The sequence below is a fragment of the Mixophyes fleayi genome, chromosome 8 (genome assembly GCF_038048845.1).
Source record: "Mixophyes fleayi isolate aMixFle1 chromosome 8, aMixFle1.hap1, whole genome shotgun sequence".
Classification (NCBI taxonomy): domain Eukaryota; kingdom Metazoa; phylum Chordata; class Amphibia; order Anura; family Limnodynastidae; genus Mixophyes; species Mixophyes fleayi.
The window spans coordinates 27,971,738-27,998,285 of NC_134409.1; the positions used below are offsets into that span (position 1 = coordinate 27,971,738).

At 39.9% G+C, this 26,548-nt stretch overlaps 1 protein-coding gene across 9 annotated transcripts in view; it reads left to right on the forward strand.

The window, feature by feature from the left end:
* Positions 1-26,548, forward strand: part of RASAL2 (RAS protein activator like 2) — a 210,693-nt gene that overhangs the window by 181,283 nt on the left and 2,862 nt on the right. For 6 of the 9 annotated variants that reach the window (XM_075182214.1, XM_075182217.1, XM_075182211.1 and 3 more), the window contains 10 exons: positions 75-629; positions 12,463-12,607; positions 12,795-12,939; positions 14,377-14,613; positions 14,832-15,033; positions 17,360-17,559; positions 18,450-19,311; positions 21,101-21,235; positions 21,901-22,103; positions 22,189-22,276. In XM_075182214.1, the coding sequence (XP_075038315.1) occupies positions 75-629; positions 12,463-12,607; positions 12,795-12,939; positions 14,377-14,613; positions 14,832-15,033; positions 17,360-17,559; positions 18,450-19,311; positions 21,101-21,235; positions 21,901-22,103; positions 22,189-22,276 (2,772 nt within the window). Of the gene's footprint in view, positions 1-74; positions 630-12,462; positions 12,608-12,794; positions 12,940-14,376; positions 14,614-14,831; positions 15,034-17,359; positions 17,560-18,449; positions 19,312-21,100; positions 21,236-21,900; positions 22,104-22,188; positions 22,277-24,413; positions 24,442-26,548 lie in introns of all 9 variants that reach the window. The other 3 variants (XM_075182215.1, XM_075182212.1, XM_075182213.1) reach the window with 2 other exon arrangements.

A 26,548-nucleotide genomic window follows, 5' to 3' on the forward strand; every position in this document is an offset into this window, starting at 1 on the left:
AGACCATGTGATTGTATTGAAGAAATAAACTGCTCAGAATCCCTTCCAACCTCTGCTTAATCTCCCACCTCCAGGATAATTGCCGGCGGGCGGAAAATGTATTGCGGTTGTGGATCATCGAGGCCAAGGACCTCGCCCCCAAAAAGAAGTATTTCTGTGAGCTTTGCCTAGACGACACGCTCTTTGCTCGCACCACAAGCAAAACAAAAGCAGACAATATATTTTGGGGAGAGCACTTTGAGTTTTATGGCTTGCCGCCTCTACACAACATCACTGTGCATATCTATAAGGACGTAGAGAAGAAAAAGAAGAAGGATAAAAACAACTATGTGGGGTTAGTGAACATACCCATGGCCAGTGTGACTGGCAGACAGTTTGTGGAGAAGTGGTACCCTGTGAGTACACCTACCGCTAACAAAGGCAAAACCGGGGGGCCTTCCATACGCATCAAGTCCCGGTATCAGACCATCACTATTCTGCCCATGGAGCAGTACAAGGAGTTTGCGGAGTTTATTACAATTAACTACACGATGCTGTGTTCTGTACTGGAGCCAGTGATCAGCGTCCGGAACAAGGAGGAGATGGCCTGTGCACTGGTGCACATTCTACAGAGCACTGGCAGGGCCAAGGTAACATCACACTATGCACATTAAAGCGCTATATTTAGTTGTTATTGTTTTTCCAATACCTTTTTATTGGAACATAATAAACGACACACAAAGTTAGGATTCGTTTAATGGTGCCTACGCTTTCACAATAATAATCGTTTCAAAGGTTTGGTTTTTTTGTGGTCTTGGGTTAAAGGAAAAAAAAAATAGCTTAAATTTACTGGTAATATATTTCCTCTAAGCGAGAACGACGTAACTCTAGACTTCAATGGCTGGTGACCTAACAGATCTGTTGTACATTGTGTTAGTAATATGGTTTCTGCATCTCTCTCATTCATTGTGGTGTCACAGTTATATGTCCAAGTTGTGCAGATGGAATGTGCTAATTTAAAGGCAAATTACCTTTAGCGTCTTTTTTTGTGCTTTTAAGTACAGCATGAGTGTAATATATCATATAAAATGCCAAGTTAATGTTTTCTGTCGGTTTCACTGTTTGTGTATCAGCGTGTGTGCAGGTAAACAGTGTCTCTACTAGAACTCAATTCTATGTCTTGTTCATTCAGTTAGTCACTGACCAGGATGTACAGTAGCTAATTAACTTTAATAGAGTTACTATCGTTTGTAGCAGTTTGAAAAGTGACAAGTCACTGACGGGGAGAATGTTATAGGAACAATAACTTCTGCTACCTCGAATGTATTCCAGCTATATGATAGTTATTATGGAGACATTTTTGCAATCTTTTTCCTATACAAAATGGACGGGATCTGTTCACTTCGTAACCCATTCCCATAAACCTGACTTAATGCGCATATTTGGAGCACTTTCTGTTCACACATCAGAAAGTATATAGTCTGCTCATCTGACTATATATATATATATATATATATATATATATATATATATATATATATATATATATATATATATTATATATATATTATATATATATATATATATATTATATATATATATATATATATATATATATATATATATATATATATAATATATATATATATATAAAGCTGCTACATCACATGGCCATTTCAGTGATGTCATCATCTGGCTTCACATGTAGGAGGGGAGAACCTTTTGGTCTAGAGAGATACAGATCAACTTTCCAAGGGTGCTTCCACCATTAAAGCATGTGTTGACATGTTGTACATGAGCTTAGGTGTCGCTGACATTTAATCTTCTGTTGATCCTTGCTTTTACATGCTTTTGCAAGCCCAAAAAATAAAAAAGGAAGTTTTCCCCTGCTAGGGTAAGAAAATGAGTAATAATATTAATGCTTAAGACATGTATACATGCATAATAAGACCACGCCTGTTGTAAAATACACATTTGGTATTCCCGTAAATTATAGGAACAACAACATAATAAATGTCCAGCTTTCAGAATATTCTTAGACCATCAGAATGCTGCTGTTATAAGGCAGATTACTCCAGTTTTTCGTTACTGAAGATGCTTAGATTGTTTTAATTGGTCCAGAATTACCCCTGTGGCCACAAAATAAATTGTTCTGTCCACTTAGAATCCAGTTGTAGATTTCATTGAGCCAGGACCGTCCGTCTACGATCGCAACAGAATGTGTGGGGTATGGGGTTACCCTTGTAATCTTGTCATTTTGCCCGATCATGAAATGACTGGATGCGTGTATTATGATTGACCATATGGTCATTACATTTTAAGGTACACACAGATCACCACCAGTGTGGGAAGGTTTTGTGGATCTACCAAAACATGCTAAGATAACCACTATTTCCAATTCTCCAGACACGTCTGCTGGAGAATTAACATGGTAAAGGTGGTATCTGATTGGACCAGTGCTGTAGCCTCCCCCCTGTGCAAGTTCTACAGAGGAGCTTTGCTTGGGATGGTGAAAATAGCTGCAGTTTAAGTGTGTTGTACATCAATAACGTTAGGCTTTGGTGGGAGTCTACAATATTTGCTCTAGGGAAGCCATTCGCGTGGCTGGTGTGCTCTATAGATTCTTTGCAGCTGAGCTGTGAGGTTCAGAATATAGTAAGACTTTACTTCTGCAAAACGTTCATTTTCCAGAGTTATATAGAAGTTTCCTATCTACAGATAAATATAAAGAAGCTCCCCAGATAAATGAAGCTTTTTGTGGTGTTTAGAAGACAGAGACCTAATGCTTGGAGACAGGGCAGACGGTAATGCGTGGAAAGAATTGCAGTCTTGGGAAGAGCTTTGTGTTGATGTCAGTATATCAGATCTGTTATGTTCCAGCTTAGTAAGCAATGAAGATTTCAGCTAGCAGCGTTCTTCACTATCTTTATTTGCCTCACTCTCCAGTGACACAAAGAACTGCTGCAAGTGTTATTAAACGGGTAATTTTAACGATTTGGCTGTTGCCTGTGGTGCTGGGCTCTTGTAAATGGCTCCTTTCAGCTAGGACAGTTTATGGGTTTTGCAAGGGCACGATGTGCTTTTTGTTAGTGATGCCCTGATGCATTGTGTTTTGGGTGTTTTCCCAATTAGAAAGATTTATATATAAACTAGATACCCATAGCAACTAAACACCTAATTGGGAAAGCACAGTAAGTATCATGGGATGTGAAATGCGTGCTGCTTTCATAAGTGAGCAAGTGGAAGCAATGGACTTCACCGGAAGAATCTTATTCCTGCAGAAAGAAATGTTTGGGTATTTTTTCTACTTAAAGGCATTTATTTAGTAAGCTGAACCTATATTCGTCAGAATGCAGTCTAGTCATTAGGAACGTGGCTATTTTTAGTCATTATTGACGTGACTGAAACAGTTCCTAGTGAAGTTATAGGCTCCTTTATTATGAATGTTTGGTGCAGTCCACAAACCCGGTGCCTCCGCTTTGTAGTCAACAAGTGCACTTATAAAACAATTTTCATTTTATAACCAATACATTGAGTGTAAGTTTTATCAGGAATAGGAAACCAATGATTTCTGTGGTGTTCAGCCATAGTTCACTCATACAGAGGTGGCATTATTACATGGTGGTTTTTTTGCAAAACAAAATGGATGGGATACGTTATAAAGCAGCTGTGATGTTTTATATTGGATTCGGTTTTATATGCATGTTGAGAGGCACAATATATTACACCATTACTTTATGTGAAAACAGCACACATTGTCTGTGGCTCTTTTTGAAGCTTATGTCAAAAGTTATTGATTGGTAATACAAGCAAGCGTTCTACCTCATCTTTATTTCCCATTAGGAGCCCCGTGGTTGGTGTCAAAGGATAGTATTTCACTTTACCTTTACAGAAAGCAAAATGGCAACTCCATTTCATAGTAATATATGCAAAGGCGCAGAGAACAAGCATGTCTGGGCAGACTAATAGACCTGTATATTACAATAAAATGTATTCAAAATAATGAAAACACCTTCATTAAATATTGTAAAAGGCCAAATAAATCATTAATAATCTTTTTGAGTTAATCTGAAAATATTTTTATTCAGAATAAGAAGCAATACAATTATGTTAGACTTAGACTATATTTACAGGCAGGCCGAATAAGTATAGCATTTAAAGAAAGCATTTTTTTATGGAAAAGAAGACTACAATAACCAAGAAATGGCGATTTATGATTAGACTTTAGTAAAGATATAAAAATAGTAAAAACTGCAAGCGCCAATTCAAGTTGCACCAGAGTAAAAGTATTGACATATTACTGATTGAATGTGCACTAACCATAATAGAAAGCAATGTCATGTAGCACTGGCCATACAATTAATAAAATTTAACATTTAATTTCTGCATATTTAAGAGGTTTATTGTACAAGTCCTCAGTCGAACATCAGAGCCCCTGACACGTTTTCCCCAATCGGGAACTTATTAGAAGCCACAGAGGGATTAACTCCTAGGGCTAGATTTACTAAACTGCGGGTTTGAAAAAGTGGGGATGTTGCCTATAGCAACCAATCAGATTCCAGCTGTCATTTTGTAGAAGGTACTAAATAAATGAAAGCTAGAATCTGATTGGTTGCTATAGGCAACATCCCCATTTTTTCATACCCGCAGCTTAGTAAATCTAGCCCCTAGGGTGACTTCTACTATCCTCATATTTCACATAATACAGAAGTAGATTTTTTTCACAATGAAATCAAACATTTGAGTGTTTGATGATTTAGTATACAATTATGTTTAATTGTGTATTTTCTTTTTTAAAACGACAGATGGCAGCTGCCATATAGCTGGTTGTCATCGGAAGTGATGGAAGAGGGGTAGGACAGAGATGAGGGCATGTTTTATATGGCTGAGGTAAAATTGGTAGAAGGACATAGAAGGAATCAAAAAGCACTAAACTATTGTTCAAACACACTACATGGAAAACACGTAAACGTACCTTACCTTTTGTCCTTGCCTGGCATGTATGAGGAATGTCCTAACATGGCCACCGTAGTGAAAGATGTTATATTTTCGGTGACTGGTTGTGTCAGAGGTTAGCAAAGATAAAAAAAAAAATGTATTTTACAGTTGTTGTATACAAGCTTTCACACCACTCATGTATTATAAACCGCTTTGCGTTAATGCAACCATAGTTCATACATCTTTTCATATTTGTGCTGTTGTTACTGACACTAAGCTATTGAGACATCTTTACTTGGTGCAAAAAAAGAGGAAAAACAGAGTTCAAGCACAGAGAAGCTTTGAATACAGAATTCAGTGAAGCTTTGCTAATCCGCTTTGGAAAAAGAGGACTTGTCTATTTGTTTTATAAAAATATATATATTTTCTTATCAGCAGGCACACAAGATGGCTGACTGCCACGTGCTCGCTTTAAAACTCTCCGCTCTTGACATTTCACAATCTTTGGGGATTACATTAAGTAATGACCTTGAAGCACAAGTTGCAAAATTAAATTTTTTAGAACTTGCCCTGAAAAAGGGAGTTTGTGGTAAATGCAGATGGTTATATGTGTGTATAGGTAAGGGGAATGAGCAGACCAGTGAAGATGTAACTTGTAATCAGGAATGAAAGCATTTGGATAATATCGATTACAATGTAGAGTGGAAGAGGGAATAATGTCCTGGGGTAAGAGATCACTGGTAGAAGGACAGTACAGGACAACAAGGGTGGGGTATCCTGCATTCAGTGATGAAATGTCCACCTAATAGCATAACTGCTTGCTGGGGCTGGTAGGATGCACCCATTGCTTAAATACATAAACACAACATATTCATTTTCATTAACAAAAAAATACATTTTATATATATATATCACCTAAATTATCACCCTCCCCAATTCCTCTGTTAGGAACAAAGGCCCAATTTTATTAGTATTTTATATTTATTTTTGGACTTTCTTTCTTGTAATAACATGATTTTCGAGCACCCCAGTGTTAGTGACAATGATCACCATTTTTAGTATTCTATATTGGATTGACAGGGTATCTCTCCAAATTAGGTATTCTTCACCTCTCATTACCTGGGACTCTCGATCACCCCACTGAGTCAAGGCGCGTAGTGTTATAGGTTTCCTAGGCATGGCCAGCCATTTACTTACTGCTTCTGTCATCATTGCTAATTGTAGTGCCAGAGATCTTATGGGTGGAAACCCCATGCTGATGACGTTCACTGAAATCTTCCTCCAGGCACCATGAAGCCCCCCCAGTTAGCATAAAGTATATGAACCTCAATGTGCAGGAAGTGTTGTGGCTACATAAAGTGGTCTTACCTCAGAGGGGTGAGTGGGGGTTTCAGAGGCCGGGGTAATGAGCAGATGCGGATAGTGGAATACCGATGATATGCTGTTGCTCCCTCTCCTACGGCATTGGAGGAGGAGATCCACTTGCAAGTTATGGGAGAAGATTATGGAACATTTATAAGTCCCCTTACACACTGGTGCAGGTGGAAGCCGTGAGATCCGTTGGCACACCTTGTGGGTGGCACCCTACAACAGGAGTGCTAGAATCTAAGTGAGGTGACATTGAAAGGTTTAAGGCTGAATGTGGAGGGTCAGGGTGTAGGTTGGTAGTGGGGCATGTCTCTCTCTGGGGTTTGCATAAGGAATAGCTTATGGCTACTGTTTTAAGACAAAGTAATTGGAATGATGGGGCTTAATGTTCTGGCCTCACACATTTCTACATTTAAATAAAATTATATATATTAATATAAAATTACTAAAACCGCTAGTTCTGTTTTTTCTTGCATGATTTGAGGCATATTCTACAAGCTACAATTCTGAATTGCTTTTCGACAGTAACATCGAGAGAGACATCAGCTTTTAAATAGCTGAGCATAATATCTCGCTCAATGTTTCCATAGACACACTCCTATATTTGTTCTTTACACGGCTGATGTCCCTGGTGTACCCTACACTGCAACATAACACACAAACCATCACTGAGACATTATTTGTCCTAAGTGCCTATGAATCTTTCCTACATTAATAAACATTATATATAGTTATAGTTTCTGGCAATGTGAATGAGTTGGGTTTAAGTTATTCTCTTAGTTTGAAACCTATACTCTGTGCCTAATATATACACATTATCCCCTGTCTTTCACTATTGTTCTCTTTTTTTTATATTCCTCATTAAATAGTTTGGCAGTGCCCTATACAGTGTTCTCCCTAGAAAATTGCTCCAAGAGCCAGGTGTCAAGTAAACCCAGCCTGGTGGAGCACCCTGGAAGTAGGTGCTGGGGAGAACACTGCTACAGCAGATCTCGGGGTGGTGCAGGTGATGCCAGCCCATCCTCCAGAGGCCCCCTGCTCTGCTCTTCTGACTGTTTATGGGGTTTGGCGTATGCGCAGTGTAGTCCCGTTTGCCCTCCACACATAGTCACCACACCCCCTGCAACAACGCTACTTCTGCTACTCATATTAGCGTTTTTATTCTGTGTAAAACTGACACCACAAGCACTGATTTTCTGGGAAACAAGACCTGTTTCCCATTTTGACAAACACATGGGTGAACAGATTGGATAATCATCATGTGGCTGTGTTTATTATCATACTTGCCTACTTTTTGAAGGGAAGGGACAAGTGCAATTTGCATCATTGTGCAGTGGGTGTTGGGGAGCCAGGATAACACAGTTTGCATTGCATCATCTAGGCTCCACCCACTTTAGAAGAAAGTGAAGCGGGATCGGGGAGGGTGACCTCCTCTGCTCTGGATGGTAGGCAAGTATGGTATTTATAGAAATTGCCAGCATGAGGCTAGTTTTCGGCAATTTAAAGCTTAAATGAAACATTACAGCAGAAACTAAGAATGTACGTAAATTATTAAGGGTGGCGATATGCAGAGATAATAATGTACGTACTAAGGGGCACATTTATCATGTATCGGGAAAAATTAGAAATACTTATCAATCCTTATCGCATGGATATGTATGTATTTCTCAAATTTATGAAAAATGGAACACAGAAACAGCAGTTCCGAAAAACTGCTGTTTCTGTGTTAAAAAAAAAAAACCCATACTCACCCCTGCCTCTTCGGTCGCGCTGTCTCCGGGTCTCCTCCTCTTCAGTGCACTTTCAGTTCTTCATGCAACTGCGCATGTGCCGTCCGGAGAGCTTGAGGCTGTGACAGGGAGGGATCACAAGATCACTCCCTGCCCATGCGCTGTCCAGCTCTGCTCTCCGGAGCAGAGCTGGACATAACCAAGAACAACAGTTTAAGCAAGATTTCGGATGATGTACACCAGCTCCAGCTGTACATTAACACAACAAGTTCCCAAAAAAAGATTTTTTTCGGGACTTGTTAGATTGCGGCCAGGAGCAGTCACCATTCTGTTGAATGGTGACTGCTCGCAAAAACGATCAGGAGTGCAAAGTAGCAGATATCCATGATATCTGCTGCGATGCACCTTTAATAAATTTGAGTAGGAGACATCATGGACCTCATTTACACGGTAAGTGCACGATAGTGTACTACCGTTATTTCTTAAATATACCCCTATGTGCCGTCTGCTAGCAGCTCAAGCCGCTTCATGGAAATTGGTTGCAACCACACCAGCTGCAGGGAATAAAATGAAGTAAAAAAAAAAATTCAACCCACAATGTTAGAGGAGGTTCATCACAAGAAAGATATCATCAAAATATGTGTTTCTAATTATATTAAAATTTAAGATATATATTTAATTTCGCCCCCCCACACCACACCTCCTGCTAAAATTGTATATGTATGATGATCTTCATTTCTTTAGTTGTATTGCTAAATATTGCTAAATGTTTTTGTTGGTATGCAGTACACATCTTGTTCTGTAGCTGAAGTTAATCTACTGATTAATTCCTGTCATCTGTTTTATGATACAGATTACTTGCATTGACATATTTAAGTTAACACACAGGGAGTACGTGGAAGCGTTTCTGGATTTGAATTACAGATTGTTGAGCTGTTTCGAGAACATTTCTCCCCAGTAAATTCTTAATGTCTTTTTTTCTTTTTTTTCTGTAGTTTACATAAAGATTGCTGCAACAAACACAATGAATAGATGTAATTACTCATAGAACCATAACATAAAAACCCAATTGTTTCGCAGCATCCCGAGATTTAATTTCACCATCATTTTCAGCAATTTTGGGCAGAGCGTACACTTATCAAGAACTGCTCTGTGAGCGGTCTCTGCAAATGGCTTTCATTACGAGCATTTGTTATAAAACATACGAGTCCCAGCCTAAGTTTGGGCATATGCAGGCAATGTGAATAGTGGGCAGATTAGAATTATAGGGGAGAGATTTGACCCTATTTTCCATTTTAACTGTTGTGCTCCCTCTTCTCAGGCCGCCCGCGCTTTCTAGAAGGTATATTCTCTGCCCAGTAGAGCAGTAAAATGTGTTTATTCCGTTATATATCGCCCTCTTTCTGGGGGGTAACTAGACATTTGTGGGCCCCATAACAAAGTTTTAGCTTTGACAGTGAAAGCGGGTCCCTTCATCTGTGGGCCCATTGCAGCTGCACCTATGGTAGTCACACCCTTGCCCTCTGTATAATGCCACCCTTGCTATAATGCCAGGTTGTATAAAAGATACACTGAGGCTCAGAGCGGCCTCTTTTCAGCATGGACGTGCCCATGTTCCATTTTCTTTTGACACTGCCCCTCTTTAGTTTCAGTATTCATCCATGCCAACTTTGTAACTTTCCTCTCCGGATCAAGTGCAGAGGGTTTGAGTCGCCACAAATCGTGTCTTTTGGCGCTGCCCCCATTGGCCTATTGCGAAGCACATAATCAAAGTGGGCGGGGTCCGTAAGAACGGTCCGAAATTCAGGAGTCTCCCGGACATTTCAGGAGAGGAGGCAAGAATGTTATTCATATTATTAAGAGTACACCTTTTAATTGTGTTCCAAAACAGACTCTATCACTTTTAAATTCAGATTCCTCTCTTTATGTTTATATACTTTAATTTTTTTTTAGTGCTTGTAGATTCATACAGAGCTGCATTCACCCAGAGCAGTGTAAATAAACAATTATGCCTCAGTAGTGTCTTTAGTCAGAATTGCAGGAGGGCATGTACAATCCGATAAATGATGCATCTGACGGTGGGGGCTACTCCATGAAGCTGTGTCTCCCACGGGATCCATCGTTCATTTCACAGTCTCATCACCGGCTTGTGGATTCCTATTGATTCATGCGGCCACACCCAGTTTGTAATGGAAAACAAGCAGTATTCTCACAGCCAACCGGCAGTGCAGCCATACAGGGTTTGTTTGTTCCCAATTGTGAGGCGCTACAGAATTTGCTGGCGCTATATAAATAAACGATGATTATAGTTTTGACCACATTTGTACAATCCTGCACCCAACAGTAAATAATTGTCATTAGATGGACACTCTAAGTCTGCACAGTATATAGTAAAATATGTCTCTGCATACTTATTTTATTTGTCTTATTCTTCCATTTGAAATGTTGAGAGTTGCAAACCTCACACTAGTTAGTATTTTGGTGTCTCAGTTCTGGGACTCGGGCAGGTGTGTGACTTCATGGGAATTTGGGTGTAGTTTTGACAGATCTTGGAGTGATTTGGGCAAATCATGGGAGGGGTCCTCTTGTGTCCCATTTTTGTTTTGTAATATTTTGGGAGGTATGACATTGTATTACTGGATATAGCTGCCATCCTACACAAGTACAGCTACAGACCCCTCATCAGACAAACAGAACCATACAGGGAGTATGGACACTTATTGTCATTTCATGGCTCTATAGGGTACCTCATTAAAGAAAGAAGGTTGACACCAAGGTTGTTTACATTAACTGGAAGAAGTTGGTGTGTGAGCTGTTAGCTGGACCACAATATTCTAAACTCAAGCCTCCAGGTTGAGGATTCCGTCTAATAAGGGCCTACATATTATACTGTGCTAGAATTATTTTAAAGTGGAGCTGACCTTTACATTTTTAATAAATTCACAATTGTATGTATTGTCTGTAACTTGAGCCGGGGCTGTCATGGGCACCTTAGACAACACCCCGCCTCCCCCTCCATGGGTGCTGCACCATGTCTCCCCACTTCTTACCCATCAGACTGGGAGTGTCGCTCTGGGCAGTGACATCATAGTCCCAGATCTTCACCAACATGGAGTAGCAGCTTCACAGGAAAGAAGCTGCTGGCTGCTGTCCCTTTGTGTGTGTGTGTGTGTGTGTGTGTGTGTGTGTGTGTGGAGGGTGTGGCAGGGACAGTAAAAACACTAAATGGGTGACAATGTTACTCGTTCAGTGTTTTAGGTGCCCCTTAAATCTTGACGCCTTAGTTGACCTAGTCTAGGTTTCCCTAATAGCTGGTAGCCCTGTCCTGTCCGTGAACTTCTACATGGCTGTTTATGGTATAGGAGCAAAATGTTGTACTGGGTACTGACTTGCTATGGGCAGATTGCCTCATATTTTTTAACTAAACTAGACTGACAATAGCCCCAACTGGTTTAAACATGTTCCTTTAATTCTGTAAATCTCTTCCCATCTGACTGCAGTTATATACCTGACTGTTTATCTATGTATCCCTTCCACTTCTTCATGGTCAAGATGTTGGCTGTTCCAGAGGTGATGGTTGCACTACTTTCTTTTTTTTTCCAGTGGAGTACAATTACTACTTGTAACATTTTTCGTCAGTATTTCTGTTCATAGAGTATTTGGCATTATGTGGGCAATTCAGCATAATAGTAACTACGCATATAATATTTAAACTGCACAAGAGGACAGCATCATAATAACAAATATATGTTTTAGATTTTTAAAAGAACATGAAATAAAATGTAACCTAAATTCACAGAATGCTGATGATGCCTGGTAACTGTGTGTGATGCTCTTTTCCACCACACCACTAGTGGGCAGTACAGGGGAGAGTGACCCTTCTCTCTCGTGTATGGGGCTGTGGTTGCTGCCATTGTCCTATAAAGACAGACGTGTTGCTGGCGTCTCCCAAGCCCACTGCTAATGTATTTGTTTTCTGCCAGATGATCCATGTCACACATCTAATGATGATCAGCCTCATAACTAAACATACCTTATTCTGCACAGGTAGCTGGTTTCACAGTGTGTGGCTGGAGTACACTAGCTCATGTTGTGATGTGCACCACTATCAAACTGTTACAGAACTTCACAGCTATAGTTCATTCATTTCTATTTCATATGGTTTATTAACAGTCTAATTGGTACTGACTGACGACCAGGTGAGCCAAATGCTTGAATAAGGTTTGCTCCCTTTATATTTGCAATGGTAGCTACCAGTTGCTTGGCCAAGATGAGAGGAAATGAGGTATTAAAACCCATAGACCAGCACCTCTAGTTACCTAATTGTTATGTCTATGCTTAGGTTTTGACAGGTTATGCTCTGCCCAGAATTAGCTTTTTTGCTGTTTTTTGAAGCCTTTTTTGCTGTTTTTATGAAGCTTTTCTAATTTTGTTTTTGCTCCATCAGGACTTCCTAACTGACCTGGTGATGTCCGAGGTAGACCGATGTGGTGACCATGATGTGCTAATATTCCGGGAGAATACGCTTGCCACCAAAGCCATTGAGGAATATCTGAAGTTGGTTGGGCAGAAATATCTTCATGATGCTCTTGGTAAGAAATCTGCAAAACTTGGTAAAATAACAGTGTGAGATTTCAATTTGCTTTTCAGATCCTGTTTTCAATAAGCCCCTTTTTGTCATACGAGTGTGAAGGTGGCTGTTCTAGTTATAGTGCTCCATTTTTGTGTTCTCCATCCATTTCTCACATTAGTTTTAAACATCTTCCTTTTTTCCCCCAGGGGAGTTTATCAAGGCCTTGTATGAGTCGGATGAGAACTGCGAGGTGGATCCCAGTAAATGTTCATCCAGTGAGCTTGCTGAGCATCAGAGTAACCTGAAGATGTGCTGTGAGTTGGCTTTCTGTAAGATCATCAATTCCTACTGGTGAGTAACCCAATGACTCAACGTGTCGCAGCTAAACTGCAATGTAGACAGTATCTGCTTTTCTTAAAGGGGAATTTTAATTAAATTGAACATCTAAAAAAAAATAACAGCAAAATAAACCTTTTTTCAAGTTGATCATTATTTAATGTCACATATTGAAGTAAGTCAGACTTTGTTGTAATCTCGTATATACCAGGGGTAGGCAACCTGCGGCTCTCCAGATGTTTGTGAAACTACAAATCCCAGCATGCCCTGCCACCTATCTGCTGGTTATCTACTGGCAAAGCATGCTGGGACTTGTAGTTTCACAACAACTGGAGAGCCGAAGGTTGTCTACCACTGTCGTATACACATAGTCTTTAGAATGCAAAGTAGGCAGTTGTCTGAGTCTGATATTATTAATAACTGACAACAGCAGCTGCCCAGAATTCTAGAAAGTTATGCTGAGACTGTATAGGGGTTGATACGGGTACATAACATATTATTACACAATTTTTTTCATATTGTAGTATTAAATAATTATCACAATTAATAATTTCATATTTTGCTATAATAAGCATACTATTGACATTCATTTCTGATGGCTCTCACATATGCATGTTTAAAAATATGAAGAAAAAACATCTATATAAATAAAGAATGGATGAATTTTGGTTTGGCAGCGTGCTAGTACAAGTCACATTGTCACAGGACAATGTTATGGTGGTGGCAATGTTTTTTATGTCCTACTAAATGTGATCTTTGTTTTCCTCACAATGAACTGAAGTGTTTTCAAGACACAGAACTCCTTGTACTAACTTGTGCTAGTTTATTTCCCCCAACTGGAACTGTGACCGGCGCATAATCCAAAGTATAAATATAACATATCAATTAGTAATAGTCCTTTTCTTTCAGGTAAATGTATGGGCATATGTTGCAGAGATCATGAAAACACTAGATCAGGCCAACCTGTAGCTCTCCATATGTTTGTGAAACTACAAGTCCCAGCATACCTTGCTAGCTATCTGACAGCTATTTGCTGCTAAAGCATGCTGGGACTTGTAGTTTCACAACACCCAGAGAGGCACAGGTTGGCCAGGCCGGCACTAGATGTTATCATTAATAAGTTGGTCATTAGGTTGGATTTGGTGTAAATGAACACTCTTTACCAAATACTTAGTAACCATTTCCCATCATTTCAAAAGAAAGGTTAAACAACCCTTATCTACACACATTGATGTAACAAACCGATGCTTAGGTACATTACAGCCATAAGAATGCGCCAATCAGTTTTCACTAATTAATTGGAGGATGCCTGTCTACTTTATTCCGGTGTATATGTATATTGGATTATTATAATATGCCAAACAGTTGCCTTTTTACTAATTTATGTTTTGTTTCCACGATTATAACATTGTGTGTTCAGTTGTCAAATACTATCTCTCTTTTTTGTTGTAGTGTTTTTCCCAGGGAGCTTAAAGAAGTGTTTGCGTCTTGGAAACAGCAATGTATTAACAGGGGAAAGCAGGATATCAGCGAGCGGCTGATCAGTGCCTCCCTCTTCCTCAGATTCCTCTGTCCATCAATCATGTCCCCTAGTCTCTTTGGCCTCATGCAGGAATATCCTGATGATCGCACCTCGCGGACTCTGACGCTCATCGCCAAGGTCATCCAGAATCTTGCCAACTTTGCAAAGTAAGTGTTGAAGATCACTTGAATATCTCATCACTAATATTATTCACTTAGTGATGCTTCTGTGAGGAGCTATCATTCTTGGTTCTCTAAAACTGTGTTCATATCAAAAGATTCCGCAGACCGTAATCCTAATTGAATATGCCCCTTTATATTATATATAAACAACTGTCTTAAAGGTTTTTATAGTAACATTTAATGTCTCTCCTAATTTGACACAGATTCGGCAATAAGGAAGAATATATGGCCTTTATGAATGACTTTTTGGAGCACGAGTGGGGTGGGATGAAACGATTTCTGCAGGAGATCTCCAATCCAGATACCATCTCCAACACCCCAGGCTTTGAAGGTTACATTGACCTGGGCCGGGAGCTCTCTGTCCTGCACAGTCTCCTGTGGGAAGTGGTGTCTCAGCTAGACAAGGTAACACGCACAAAGGGCTGGTGACCTTTTCTCTAAGCGTCTTTAGGAAAGTTACAGTGTGGACATGGTCTTGAGAATCACAATGGTCTCATTCTGGTGGTCCTTGCGGGTACATATTACTGAAATAACATGCAGCTACAATAATACATATTCAGTGAATGATAGCAGAAAGAGCTTATATTCATTATTATTGGACCTTTTTGTGTACATCTTGAGGCATTCTACCTATTGGTCAACAACTTATCCCATGAACATCATGGGGCATATAGTTCTGCTGGGGGGTTTGCAATTTCCCATCATTGCCATTTCATAAGTGATTGTTTTTATTTTCGGAAGTTGGTAAGTGATTTAATTAAAGAATGCAGTTTGGGACAGATACATCCACTTTACAAATAGGTCACCTGCAGTATTTCCTGTTGCAAATGTCATTGACTTCAGTGCAATGTAAATTAATCTACACAAAACTGTATCAACATGAAAGGGAGGCTACCATTAAATGGTAGATTACATCAATGACATTGACATGACACACATTTACTTCAAAAAGAAAAATTGGCCTAAATGAAAGATTAGTTGAAGAAGGGAGCTCTACCCCTGGAGCATGAATCATCACAATTTGCTTTATGTATGGTAAAACCCGTATATGATGCAATGATCATTTAGCCTAGCTTATACAATCTATCCATGTGTGCTGTACTTGTATGAGTTACACTGTTTTCCATTTTATCCAATATCCTATGTAGCCGACATGTCAGATCTTTAAGTGCAGACCATTATATAGCCAATTAGTGCCAATCATCTATATAGTCGTACAACAGGACAGTTTGTCAATAAGGAAGATGTGGGTATGTGGAAAGATCCACTCCAAGGGAGCACTGTGTTATGGAGCTGTACCAAATCTATATTTTAGGCTTCAGCTGAAGACGGAATCATTTTTCAAAAGATTCTTTGGTTTACTGAACCTAATCCGAACCCAAATAAAAATATTAAAGACATTAAGCAGGTGTGGGCCAAATGATAAAATCTTATCTGTAATTATGACAATAACTGTGTGCCCTGCACAATAAAACGGCACAAAATCAAGTTCCAGATTTGGTTGAACCAGAATCTTGCCAGACACCCGTAAAAATCAGCTGAAGCTGAATTTCCTGCATCCTCACTTGAATCTAATAATAAATGCCGGGTTTAATGCCGAAGCCCAGGTCCCCAGTGCTTTTCCTTAATTAACAGACACAATTCATAAATAATGGAGCAGTTGTGAAAGGGACATAGAGGACACTCGCCAGACTATGAAAATGGAAACATCACTTAATGAGTTGCTGGACTTTTGTGGGCCACGACTAATACATTTTGGATTGGTGGTTTTGCTAGCAGCTCCACCTACAGTCCACATGCACATGTTGAACCAGCACAATTAGAACTGATGTCAAGTTCAAAGGAAGGCGTGACTGATGTTCCAAAGTTAGCCGCAATATGTTAAACTCCACCCATTGTTACAACCTCACTCATTCATACATTTATAATCCTCTCACTATAAAACCGCATTCACTTAAAAGACGTGAGCTTATATAATTACTGAATACTTTTTTTTTTTTTAGCAGTTGGCGGTAAGTTTTAAAGTGACAGTGATGGCTTTATTTTTGTTACATTGCCACCATTGAGTGGGTTAATATATTTGTGTTCTGTCTTCTGATTGGCGGTATTGTCGCTAGCTGTGTTGTGGTGTCTCGAACCCCTCATATCTCAGTGGTTGATGTGTGCTCTTCTGATCACCTGGTTTCACGTACAGTCCTCCGTGTTCTACCTACATTGTTCTTGGGCAACCGAAATAGACAACACCTGGCTGATTCCTTGGAGAACTAGTCCTCTCAATAACACTATTCCCTTTTCAATCCTTCCTTCCTTTGTCTGGAATGTGCGCATGCTCCTCTCCTACCCAGAGGTCCTTATTACTCGTAACTGACCTCATAACGCCATACTTAACCTCCTTCTTTCCTTGCATGTTTTTATATGTAGTATGTCAGCTTTGCATGTCTGTTTTAAGTTGGAATGGCGGTAGTTTTAGTTATGTTAAGCATGTATTAATTATTTTCTTTCTGGTTTTGAGCAAACCTAATTTCTTCTATTTCCTTTTCTCCCCTGCCCTTTCCTACCCCGATGCCTGGCTGCACCCTGTCTCCTCCATCCGTCACATCGTGGTTGATAATACGGCTCTGCGCTCATACAATGCGCTCACACACTCATATGAAAAACACCTGCCCTCCGAACCCCTTCTTGGCCTTCCCCGTCACAATGGCGGATGTTACCACCCAATTTATCCAATCAGGGTGAAAATTCCTTCCTACAGGCCACCGTGGAAAAGCTGGGACCGCTCCCGCGCATCCTCGCTGACATCACCAAATCACTGACCAACCCCACTCCCATCCAGCAGCAGCTTAGACGATTCAGTGAACACAGCTCCACCCCAAATGTAAGTGGCAGCCTTTCATCTGGACTCCAGAAGATATTCGAGGATCCCGCTGACGGGTAAGAACTTATATTGAATGTTATTTTTCTCATTTAATTTAAACCATTTAATTACCAGCTAGTTTACGAGACCACAAAACATGATACAGGTTTACAGTAGTTTTTGTTGTCCTCATAGCAATGAAATCTATCACCCTCACAGGGTGTTCTCTTCCAGCACGCTGAAGAACAGATCATTAGCCTAATGTATTTCTCCAGCGGTTTTCTTTCAGAGCTACTTATAGGGGTAAATGTATCAAGCTGAGAGTTTTACGGCGGGTTTGAAAAACCAATCAGATTCTAGCTATCATTTGTTTAGTACATTCTACAAAATGACAGCTAGAATCTGATTGGTTGCTATAGGCAACATCTCCACTTTTCAAACCCGCCGGAAAACTCTCAGCTTGATACATTTACCCCCTAGTCTGGATTAGTTTCTCTTCCCTTTTTCCTGTTTTATTCTGGCTTTATTTCAGAAATAAAGAAATTCACAGGAATTGTACGGGCTATCTTCTTTCTGGCAGACAAAAGTTTGCATACATTTTTGGATCACTTACTACAGCTTAATGTGGGTTTTTATTGGGGTTTTGAATGTTTACAGCTAAATATTTGTACACAGTTACAATAGCTAAAGTGTGACATGGTGGTGGGTTTTTAGTTGATTTTTTATTAAATTCACCAAGACTGCCCAGCTCAGATCTCCCAAATATTAGCCCTTCAGGACATCTCATCATATGTTAGTAATTGGAATGATACTCTTCTCTACTTTTTTATCCATTGTTGGCCCTCAAAAACACAGACAGTTCAATTGCTGATAATTTTGTGGACAGTGGCCATATAAATTTTCAGTTTGTGAAGAGTCAGTGATTTTTCATAATCTCTAAACAAAGTTTTTTTTGTTATCTGTACAGTGAGCTTCTTAAGCTGAAGTCTCCGATGATCGAAAGCACAGACAACTACTTCAGGGGAAAAACGTTGCTGCTTGTACAGCAAGCCTCTATCCAAAGTATGTCTTACTCTGACAAAGATGAACGAGAGAATGTGCTTCCCAATGGACGTAGCGTGTCCTTGATGGACCTACAGGACTCTACTGTGAATCATAGTGAGCATCCCTCTGTTGTTCAGGAGCCACCCTTGCGTTTAACTGGCAGCCAGTTGTCTATTGCACATGTAGCCACCATCAAGCAATTACGAGAAAACCAGAGTACGCCACAAAGTGCTCCACAAGTCAGGAGACCCTTACACCCAGCCTTGAGTCAGCAGAGTAGCTTGCAGCCCCTCTCTTTCCAAAACCCTGTGTACCACCTCAACAACCCACCACCCACCTTGCCCAAGGCATCTGTGGACTCTAGCCTTGAAAACCTAAGCACTGCCAGCTCTCGAAGCCAGAGTAACAGTGAAGAGTTTATCCTCAGTGGACCCAGCAATAGTAGTATGGAAGACTTCACTAAAAGGAGTACCCATAGCGAAGACTTCAGTAGGAGACACACCATGCCGGAAAGGCCCATTCCTATAGCACTGCCACGACAGAACAGCACGGGACAAGCCCAGATCCGTAAGACTGACCAAGCAGCTCTTGGTGCCCGAGCAAAGGCCCCACAGTCTTTGCCACACAGTGCCTCCTTACGTAGCACGGGCAGCATGTCTGGCATCTCTCCCACTCTACTAGCCGAGCCTGTGCAGAATGGGAATCGCTCCAGACAACAGTCAACATCTTCACGTGAGAGCCCTGTACCAAAGCTACGAGCCATACATCGCCAGCCGACACAGCAGGTGAGGGTGGTGATTGCAGACAGCTTTGTGTTGAATGGTGTTCAGGCAAAATGGTGAGCCATAATTCTCACTGTATGAACTAGTTTACTCGGGGGTGAAAGAGAGACCTATATTCCATGAGGTTTCATTTCAGTAGTTTTCAGTGTTGCTGTTGGTATTCCTGACTATAACTCTCCATATATATAGTAGCAACCACATCATTACAACACATAAATAGTAATAAATGACAAATATTGCTTTTAGTTTGGATGTAAAACATCACATAAACTTGCCAATTACCATATGTTCTTTCTGGGTATTAAACATTTAAAGTCAATCTGTTAACCCCATAGCTACACTGACAATACACATCAGTCTTGTCAGGGTTTGACCTCTGCCTGTAGTACATGGCTTTTTAAAATGTTAAATATAGGTGGACCACATAAAGACATGTTTCAGGAACCCTATCCTGAAAAATGTTCTCTTCCGTTCCACTATTTTGTAGGGGTTAAATGTACAAAATGTAGATCCAAGAGAGGTCTATTTTTCAAATATATCATTTATCCAGTGTGTCATTGATTTCTAGATACTCTTCTAAAGTGTATCTAGACATTTTTTTTTCCTGCACTTACCCCATAACCAGCATGTTAGAAACCTGGTATCCTGCATGCTACTCAGTACAGACCACTGAAGACCGCTAGAAGCCGCACAGGGGAATGTATATGCTAGGGATAGTGTTATGGTATCCCACTGTGCAGAGAATGTACATATATGGGGGGCTGTCTGCCACCTTTTTGCCGGTTATGGCATGTTTTTCGGATCTTTCCAACGTGGCGTTGTCTTCAAACTGTTTTAAATTCAGGAGAGTATCTGCTATAATAAAAATAATCGCAGATTTTCCTCTTATAAATCGTAAATATGTCAGCATATGAATCATATAAAAAATGATAATTTATTAGATATCGCTATACAAAACAAACAAGTCAAATAAAGTCACCAAAAAAAACTGATTACTAGAGGGCCGGCATCTGTCCAAAGTATAAGTATATCCACATATAAAATAACAGGTTCTATGCTTCCTATATAGAAATCACAAACTCCCGGGGGTATATTTACTAAACTGCAGGTTTGAAAAATTGGAGATGTTGCCTATAGCAACCAATCAGATTCGAGTTATTTATTTAGTACATTCTACAAAATGACAGCTAGAATCTGATTAGTTGCTATAGGCAACATCTCCACTTTTTCAAACCCGCAGTTTAGTAAACATACCCCCAGGGGTTCTTCACTATATAATATTCAAATCCAAAGGACAGACGGAAACAATGATAATTTTTGGCTTTAGAAATTAGATTCAAAATTACAAGAGCAAATTCAAGTAGCTTCATGCTACTGGTGTATTGTCGCCCTCTTGTGGCTTCCATTTTACATGTTTGGCTGTTAAATCCGATTTCTTAGAATGTCTTTCTGTGGAGCTGGGGTTGGCTACTGGTATCTTCCAGATGTTTGTTGTAGTTATAGTTTAACAAGAGCTGGATAACCATGCCTGTAGTACAGGCTGTGTATGTCGGTATAGAGCTGGGATGGCAGGAAAGCCTTGCATGCCTGCTACATATTGGAAGATATATTGGTCTTGTCGATACAATCTTCTCTGACAGATTATATCAGTGGATAAGTTTTCCTATAATTATATATTATAACTGACACTGCTGCAAATATAGATGCAGTAATCAGAAAGTACTGGTATAAGCTGTCTAAAAACAGAACCGTGTTTAATGTTCTTACATCCATTGTTCTATTGTCTTTCTAGCAGTCACCTGTGGACTCTGCAACAATGTCCCCTGTAGAAAGGACGGCTGCCTGGGTGCTGAATAATGGTCAGTATGAGGACGAGGAGGAGGAAACCGTGGACCAAAACAAGGATGAAGCAAAACCTGCTGAGAAGGTGAGAATGTGGGACAATGAAACATGGCAGCAAGTGATGTAGAAATGGTTACCCTTGTTTTATTAAAGGCACCCTAACACTTCTATGTTAACAATCCCACTGTACACACTATATGCAAACTTGGGAAATTGTCTCCTTCTCTCTTTTTGTGCTCTGCCATTTTATTGGAGACTCTGGGCATTGCCACAATCCCAATAATGTCCTATATGCCCGTGCCACTAAGCCACATTTTGTGAGGGGATCATTTCATGAAATATGATTAGGAGGGTTTTGGGCAGGGTAAGGAGCTTACAAGACATCAACGAAACTGATGTTAAATTATGTAAATACACTTTGTAAAACCATTAGAAATGCTAGGAATATTCCTGCACCATTAATAGTATTATATATGCATTTTTTAATTTGTACATTAAACAAATTCAAAGAGAGAATTAATGAAGAGCATTTGTGTGTCTTTAAACTGTTACCTGTAAAGATTAAAACAAAGCAAATTCACATTTAGAAGTGACGTAGGTCTGATCATTTTAACCTCAGGGAAATTGTGTTACCCCTGCTGTTTGTATTCATTAGCATGGAGAGTTTATTTAGAATAGGAAACCGGCCACAATCTGGTACTGTTCAGGTACTCTTTGTTTCTAATGAGAACTCTGTTCTTTGCTTCCCAGTATGAGCAAGAGATAGCCAAGCTGAAGGAGCGGCTGAAGGTGTCCAGCCGTCGCCTGGAGGAATACGAGAGGCGGCTCTTGGTGCAGGAACAGCAGATGCAGAAGCTGTTAATGGAATACAAATCTCGGCTGGAGGACAGCGAGGAGCGTTTGCGACGGCAGCAGGAAGAGAAGGACAGCCAAATGAAAAGTGTCATCAGCAGGTGAGCCCCGGACAAAGACTTCCTCTTGTCCTTACCCCTCTGTATCAAGGACTGGGCTCACATGTCTCACGTTCTTTCCTTCCAGGCTAATAGCAGTAGAAGAGGAACTGAAAAAGGATCATGCGGAGATGCAGGCTGTCATTGATGCAAAGCAGAAAATAATTGATGCGCAGGTACGTATTTATCCCCCACCATAGTGCACATATTCTGACTTCCCTTACATTAGAAAAGGCCAAGAGAAAAATTGATAACTTGCGTTGCTGTGTGTACTTGTCATTGTTCTGTGTCACTTCTCAAATGAGTGTATTTCTGAATGTTCAGTATTACTGTTATCACACATTTTATTGGTGGCCTTCAATATCCAGCCTGTCACTCTACTAGCTGCTAATGACATCACTTTGTGCCTATTTCGGCTCTGATGTCACTAGTTCCTAGGGAATTGATGGACTGAATGGTTCAACCCATAAAATGTGTTCAGATGACTGGTACATTATAACCAAATAGAAAATGTGCAGAAGCTGTGAAAACTGGCAAATGTATATTTATTTCAAGGCGGAAGTGGGTGGTTTGATCCAACGCATCAGAAAACAATACATCTTGCTAAATACCACCTACTTATCATTTTATATGTATGTGCCTGTAAGTTATATTCCTTACAGGGTAATAAGCACAAGCTTCCATTGCATTTAGCAGCATATCACACTACAGGCATGTACATGTACAGTTTTTGTTTTTGCTAGTATATTACATTTTTTATACTATTAGCATATGACCAACTTCATTTTTCCTCAAATTTCCAGTTTCATCTAACCTTAGTCTTGTCTGGATTCTTGCTCTCTGCTTTAAATTTGTTGACTAAGACGCTAGTGAACAACTTTCAACTTTTTAGGCTTCTTAAATATCGATAAACTTTCCGTGAATACTCTCCAGAACCATATATACAAAGTATCATCATCTCTGATAAGTAGTTAGAACACTTGTTGTTGTAATTTTGCTTATCTTTTAAAATCTTTTCAATTTGTAGTATATAATGAGTCTGTGACACATGGTAAATCCAAATTAGCCTGAATGGATTATTTAAATTCCACAGCGGCAGTGACCCCTACACTTATGTGTGGAATAATATCCATGCGTGCACAGATTTTTACAATACCCTCACAAATCTGATCCAATAGAACTGGATTTCTGTTGGGAATAACAATGTCTCATCCCATTCACCAAACTGATCAAACAAAATTCCCTCTTAAGGCTAGATATCCACTGGTGTTCTTTGCATATAAAATTGCAAGTGAAACGCGTTTGGTGGTCACCTTAGGCTTCCCCAATGCAGGAGGACATGTGTTTGTAGCTAGCGTTTGGAGGTCACCTTAGGCTTCCCCAATGCAGGAGGACATGTGTTTGTAGCTAGCGTTTGGAGGTCACCTTAGGCTTCCCCAATGCGGTAAACGCATATGGATAGAATAAGGTACATTGTAAAGAATGCAGCGCCAGTACAAACAGTGGTTCCGTTGCCAGACCTGTGACATGCATTTGACAAGCATTAAAACATAATTTTAACACAAGTAGGTTTGAGGCCTAAGTGGGGGTCATACCACAAATACAGTTCTACACTTATCTGGTAAAATGAGATGCGTATTTTCTACGGAATGATAGCAGATAATGCTAAAAATGTGCTTGGTAAATTATTATTTAAATAAAGACATGAATAGACATGAATAATTCTTTAGTCAAACAGTAGTTCCCTGGAATCGTTTATTTTTAGGAATAAAATGTCACTCCACTGCTCTAAGCTTAGTGTCAGAAATAAAAGGTATCCCCTGTCATTAATAGGGAGGGGTAAAGGTTGTGTCAGAATGCAGCATAGTTCGGTAGCTGACGTATCTCTGAGGAGCTGGAAAGCCTCAGCCCACAGGTCAAGGTCACCTAATCCTTCTTTGTTACATTCACTTTATAATAATAACTGTTAATTATTTTTGTAAAATTTTGTTATTGATTGATGCATTTGAAGCCGTTTTGTCTTGGTCGTCATTTGTGAATAATTTGTTATGCATTTTACTGTGGTTTGCAAAACACTCTTTGCTTCGAGCTTGAATGGACCGGGGAGATGAACTAGAACTGTTATCATCGGAGGACAGGGTGACATCACTGTGTCTGTGTCCTTTGTGAGCTGCATGTTATGTAACCCAGGTGTCATTAGATGGCATTGGCAGATCTTCCACTGTGGGGAATCAATCTCCTTCCTCACTAAGCAGAAATAACCAGTGACTTTCTCTCTCATGTTAGTCTCATCACAACTGTGTTAAATTACAGGTCATTAATGGGACTGTAACGCAAACAGGCAAGTAAAACAAGTGCACTTAATAGCTAAGCAGTGTACCCAGACAATGCCTGTGCTGACCTCCTACACATTCCAGCTCTTCCTTAATAATAATAGGTGAGGTTCTCCTGAAAGCCCCAGTCCAATCTACATACAATAAATATCTATAGAATGCAGCTATCGTTTGTACCACGCATCTCTCACGTTGTCCTAGTCACCGGGAGTAACTTATGTACATTCATGGATAAGTAAGTGCACTTGTCACCTACACACAGTCACTTTGCATCTACTGTGTCCTGCAGAAGGGTGAGGACTAGATGTGATCTGTGACCGCTGCAGAGTGCAGCCTATGAACTGCTTATTATCTCATAGCTCTGTGATGCCACTGTCCTCGTGCAATGATGGGCTGCATTCTGGTAACACAGACTGGCTGCTGCCACTGTATGTAGGTGACGGATACACTTTAATGTCCCATTGGGTTGTGATTTTGACTTGTGTGGCTTGAATAGTCATTGGCATATTATTGTCCAGTATGTTATATACAGGTAGTTGTATGAATACTATGCCGGCACTGCTCTCTGTATTTTGGTTCTGATGTTGATTAGATTATACTGTTATGATTTTTATGCCTTTGTCCTGTGCCTTATTACGTGTTTATTGGGTTTATTTTACCTAACATTAACTGATATACTATTGATATAATCTGATATTTATGGTTCTTTTGTTGGACATATTTTAAAAGTCTATAATGTTCACACTTTAAAGTATAAATGATTTTCAGTATCATAACCATTTCTATCAGCTGGGAGGATCAGGGATATCTCTGTCTGGTAGAAGGATAGGTTAGGCACACGATACTGTGCATTCGCCTAATACTGGATCCAGTATTCACTGTAACAGGATAAAGACTATTAATTATCTGTGACATCCAGTTTGCTGTAGCCAGGAATCAGTTCTATCTTCCAGCCACTACTGTGAGTTATTCTATCAGCATAAAGTATATTGGACACTGCGGCCCATACTGTGCACTATTAGACTATTATATTATTGTTAAGTCACCCAGGAGTTCCATAAATAGCAAAGTAAAGCCACTCAAAATTCTTGAGAACATCTAATGTTATCCACAGTTAAGGATGTATTCTATATAATTCAGGAGTGATTATGTCACAACTGTTTACTTTTAATGGATCACAAATGTAAAATAAATATATTGTGTAGCTAAAACTGTTCCTTTCCCCCAAAAAATATTTGATGGGTCAGTCGTTGATGTATAATTTTCCTGTTGTCTCTTGTTCGACTACATCTTATGTAAAGTTCATAATCTAAATTCGTATACTAACAAATATAGATGTCCTGTTCTGCTTTTCACTTCTGTATGCGTCACATGGTTACATTTTAGCCAAATTGAGATAGGAATTGAAAGTATTATATTAGGTGTGAAAGATATAAATCTGTAACTGGAGTCCGATGTTGTTTGTTCAGGTGTAAGGATGGTATGTTTCAGGCTAGCCCCACAATCCTCTGCCGCACCCTGTGAGCTGGAATGGGGTTTGGAGCAGTGCATTTTTTTGTCTTATGTTTCTTTGTGCTTCCCTTCACCTCCATTCCATCACCCATGCTCAGAACAACCTCGCAGTCCCGGCTTTTGGCTGCTTCACTCCTATGTTGCTGTGTCTTCTCTGCTGCCGGTGAAAACAGGCCATCCGTTACACTGTGTTCCGTTAGGTTCTCTGTCCTCCTTGTAGACTCCTCAAAGAATGCAATGTCCTGTTCTCTTCTCTGCAAAATGGAACATTCTACAGACGTCTGAGTCACTATTGCCCAGTTCTGCCCTGTAGGGGAATATGCCTAAAATATTTGCACTTGGTGATATAAGACAGAGACGTAATAAATGTTCAAAAGATTGTTGAGCCTGTAGGTCTGTTGTTCCCAACTGGAAATCATAATGGCTTCTAATGAGGTTTTACAGTACTAATTGGCAAGACCAGGGCACTAGATGTTTCTGTGTTAATGAATCTGTTAACAAACAGATTCTGTTAATAAATATATGCTTGCTGTCAGTTTTAAAGACGTACTACAGACTAAGCCATTATGAGGAGCCGTCAAAATATTTTGTTTGACTTCCAGC